This window comes from Argiope bruennichi, chromosome 1 (assembly GCF_947563725.1).
Source record: "Argiope bruennichi chromosome 1, qqArgBrue1.1, whole genome shotgun sequence".
Classification (NCBI taxonomy): domain Eukaryota; kingdom Metazoa; phylum Arthropoda; class Arachnida; order Araneae; family Araneidae; genus Argiope; species Argiope bruennichi.
Window position 1 is genome coordinate 141,731,450 of NC_079151.1, and position 4,934 is coordinate 141,736,383.

At 27.3% G+C, this 4,934-nt stretch overlaps 1 protein-coding gene across 1 annotated transcript in view; it reads left to right on the forward strand.

Moving 5' to 3' along the window:
• Nucleotides 1-346: 346 nt before the first annotated feature.
• LOC129980801 (astacin-like metalloprotease toxin 5) overlaps nucleotides 347-4,934 on the forward strand; it is a gene marked incomplete in the record, with an annotated part of 13,098 nt that continues 8,510 nt past the window's right edge. Inside the window, 3 exon segments of the mRNA XM_056091185.1 lie at nucleotides 347-465; nucleotides 1,667-1,740; nucleotides 3,879-3,966. Coding sequence (XP_055947160.1) covers nucleotides 402-465; nucleotides 1,667-1,740; nucleotides 3,879-3,966 — 226 coding nt within the window.

Here is a 4,934-nt window from a genome sequence, read left to right on the forward strand (position 1 = left end):
TATCTGGATAAATACACTAATAAAACCTGGTTTTGAAATTATCTCATGAACGTAATCAGTTTTCATAATTTTTATGAAGTAAATTTGTTATCTGAAAATATAGAAAAGTTATTGTTTAGATACGTTGTCTCTTCTTTTTTACATCAATCAAATTTTATTTCCTATTTAAATGTTTCTTTGAAAAATTAGATACAAAATCAAAATATAATACATCGTGAATTTATTTGACTGAAGCAAATGATGGAAAATATTCTGTTATCATTTGTGAGAACAGAACATCTGTTTAACAGACAGCTTCTGCAGAAGGATTCCCATACCGAAAGCAACAATTTCTATAAATGTAAAACATTTTTTTATCGAAAGGGTTTGCTTTAAAGCTCCCAAAGTCATAATCAAGTAAAATGGGGATTTTCAAGGGTGGAATTATTTTTCTCTGCATATGCTTCTCTTATGCCGCTGAAGAAGGTAAATGCTGCATTTTGAAAGTTTAAATTATGCTTTAAAATATAAAATGAATTCCTTTCAATATATTTTGCTTTAATCTAAATTAAAGAAATAGTATTCAGACAAAACTAACCAGAAACAGTTTAAAGAGAAATATTTGAATCTTATTTTTAAAAAATATGTTCTTTAGAAAATTGCATCAATGTTAATTATGTATTGTTTTATAGTAATATTTCCTAAGATGTTTTTTTATCTGTTATACGTTTGATTCAAGAGTATTTTTAATTCATCAGAAGAAATAAGGTAAGAATCTTTGAAAAGGACACAAACTGATAATAAAAGAAGAAACCATAATTAGAAAGCCCTAATTAGAAAATTTCAAAGCCATAATTAGAAAATAGAGCAATAAATAAATGAACACATTTTTAAATAAATTATTTTCAATTGATTATTACTTTGTTTTCTTCGATTTATATCTTTTAACGAAAGCCAAGAGAATTATTTTGAGATGGATTTCGTGAAACTAATTTTGGTCAGATGACTAAAATGCCATGTGAATAAGCATCCAAATCATCACAATTGCATATCAAAGCATCATCGGAAGTCTGACTCACGATGGCTGATTGAACTTGCATTGCGTTCACAAAACTGACTATTTTCTTCAATCCAAACTATCAGTTCTTTTATTAACTAGGTGAAATATTTGACATTTTAATTAATATTCATAATTACTCTTCATTGTTAGTAAATTTGTTAAATTTGTAATCATAATAACCGTTAGCAAAAAGAAAAAAACTTTATAACGTTATAAATGACGCGAATTATAGAATCTATAAGAAATATAAATTTTACTTTTTTATTGCACAAGTTTGCTCAGAATTTAAATGCGTGAAGCAAAAGAAATAAACCTAATTATATAAATGAAATAATCAATTTTTTCAACTGAAAGTAGTAGAAATGAGTAAATTTTATTCCCAAGATATCTATTTTTATCTTCAGAAATTATAAATAACTTATTAATGATTTCTTTTTGATAAGATGATTTCTTTTTTTATTTAATATTATTCACCGTCATTTTAAATTTGAAGTCATTTTTTGTCGCCTTTCATCCTATCCAATCAAACCTTAAAATCACGATCAATTTAATGAAATATTTTACAAATTTTTTGAACCCCATATAATTTATGTACTACAAATATTTATTCAAAAAATCTTTTTTTAGACTACTTGGGAGATCTCCCCCTGGAAAACCCCGACTTATTCGGAGGAGATATCTTAGGAGTTGAAGATGCAGAGGTAAACATTTTCTTTCTCAAAAAATGAAAATTTTTGGCATATTCTACTGTTTAATTAAACTAATTTTCAAATATTAAAATCACATAAAATGATATTATAAAGAATTATTTGTTGGTTTCAATGAAATTGAAACAAATATTTCAACTCCTGCTGGGATATAAAAGTGACAATAAACAATTAACTGTACAATTATTTTGTTTTTAGAAATTATATCTTGTATTAATTTGACAAACTGAGTTTTCAAATTGGTATATTGATAATGCCTTCAATACAAAGTGTTGATCATTTTTATACCTGTGAACATTTAAAATTTATATGAAAAGAATGTAAACAATAATCAGTCTTGAAAAACACTGAATATAAAATTTGGATTGAAGAGCTAAATTGTGGCAGTGGATAATCTATACAAGAATATATGGAATATATGGAGAATATCTATACAAGAATATCAAACAAATATAACTATTTTTTATTATAAAAAGCATTCTGTGAAATTTAAACTCTGAAGTTAATTCCATATCGTAAACAATTGTCCTAATAGATATGATATCTTGAACTTGGTAAATTTATTAAAATTTCAATTGAAGAAGTAAATTTGAGGCTGGAGGACTTCAGACTCGAGATGAGATTTCACTAAGGCTCTATTATTTATGTGGATCTAGTGAGCACTAACTTTGTGGTAGGCGACAAATGCTCTACATTTAGTGCTGTACGGAAACTTGGAGAAGGACCAAATCTTCCTTATCGTCTGATCGAGGTTCAAAATTATGAGGTCAATCTAAAATAGACTCAATGTTGCAAAACATTAATATAATTAAACGAAACAAAGCTCTGAGTAATTGTATAACACACACAGTTAGGGGCCATGTTATGATAAATAGTGGCATCCACTTTTTTGCAATAATAGTCTGAACGAAATAAGGATCCGAAAAGGGGAAATGAAGGTTGTAGAAAGACCTAGAAGAATCTCCTAGAGAATCTCAGGAAACTCGGTGTGGTTCAAGTTTGGGAAATAGAAGAAGCTACTTCTATTGTTGGTCTGCTTTTTGCAAATGATAATCTTTTGAGGGTGTTACTATGCCGTCAAGTTGCAATTTTTTTTCTCTAATTGCACCATTAGAGCCTTTATGAGCATCGAGGATGCCATTCTTGCAAACTTGAGCAATCACAACTATTTGAAGAAAGACATGGAAACCTTTACATCCATCAGATTCTAGTTCATTCGTATAAATTTCTTTTCCAGATATTTGATGAAATTAATTAATTTCCAGATTTTTTTCCTGAACCATTCATAAAGTTATCCAAAGTTCTGCAAGTTAAATTTAGACTCATTTGCAAAAATAAATAAATAAATAGTTTTTGACTAATATGAAATCCAGTGTGCATAATTATGTATCGGTTCAAGTCTTCCCTTCTGCGACGCAAAAGGTCTTGACACTAAAATAGTTGATGGCTTAGCGTATAGAGAACTACATGAAACCTTCTACGTACATCATCTATATGCTGTTTATAGCATGACAAGACCTAAAATGAATTGAGAATGAGATTATAATGCGAATAATTACAAAAGCATCTATTGCTACTTGTTGAATTTCTTGCCCATTTTTGTATGAATCTTTAATGCCGAATTTATGATTTAAAATAGTCGCCAAAAGCTGTGATCCACAAAATGACTGACATATACCAATTGACTCTCTCTGTCTGATTTGCCCTGTGTTTAATTTCCTAACAGTCATTCATCACAGTTTTTCTGGACTGACAATTTATTAAAAACATTAGTTAGCGACAACAAGAATTTTCTCTCACACAGGAATTTTTATATTATTTATAGAGGATTCTACATCAGCAAAATTTTGTATAATGTTCATTTTATTTGGCACTGATTACGTTTTACATATCTTAAACATTGTTACAAATCTTTTTTCGGTTGTCTGGGCGATCTTCTCCTTAAATTTTCTTTTACCTGATAGCGTGATTAAATTTTGCATCGATTGGCTTCTTTTTGATTAGGGGCGATTGTTGAGTGAGGAATTTCTTTAATTCATAGAAATCTATGTTGAATACATATTCATATAGATTTTTTTTTATATTCATGGTCTTTTCTTCACCAAAAGAAACGTGTTTTTTTGTGTTTTCAGGATAGGAATGCAGTGGTGGATAAAAGAATGGTTTGGCCCGGAGCCATCGTTCCCTACGTTCTGGATCCAGGATTATCGAAAGCTGTTCGTAAGTTCAGCCATTTTCCTTTTCAATATGCGAAATAATTCAAAACTCAATTGAAAAATTTCGTTTAACAATCAATATCATATATCACAATTATTCACATTTCGCAAAAGAAAAAAAAAATACTGAATTTTTCGCAAAAAAATAATGAATTATTTTTCTCATCTAATATAAATATCGTGTCTTATATTCATATACAGAAATAAAAAAAGCAGAAAAATTTGCTATTTTTTTTTTTTTTGCTATTTAAAATTTGCTTGCAAGAAAAATTTAATTGCATTTTTTTCATGAAAAATTTAGAAAATTGAAACTAATAATGTTATTTTGCAATTTATAATGCATTTTTGATTAAAAAAATATTTAGAAATCTATATTTATGAAACACTTTATAATGTATTTTGTTATAATTGATGCAAATTATGAATAGATTTATAAGATAAAAAGTCTTGGCTCACAGACGAATCAAGCTGATATGTAGTGGAATAACATGTTTAAAAGACTCTACAAAGATACCATTTATACCATTCTTTTAAATTGGCTTCGATCCCTCGGTCTTATTATTTTACATAGTTTCGTTATGTCCTTTTTTGACCATAAATAAATGATTTCTTTTGATAAAACTACTATTTATTAAAGTAAGTAGCATCCCTTTTTAAATATACTGCATAATTATCTACAAATGTGCTTATTAAAGTAGTTTTCAAATTCATTGAAAATTAAAGATTTTTTTTATTAAAAGATAGAAAGACTTCGGAATATGCATAGTATTAAAATAATTCTAAAATTTTCTGGGAAGATTAAATCAAAATTTTATTAAAAAGTTTTTCAAACGAAGAACTTTCAGAAAATATTTCCGTGTAGAATAATTTAAATTTTCCTTTCCCATAATATATATATATATATATATATATATATATATATATATATATATAACAAAAGTATTAGAATCAAGTTAATAGGAAAAACCAAAA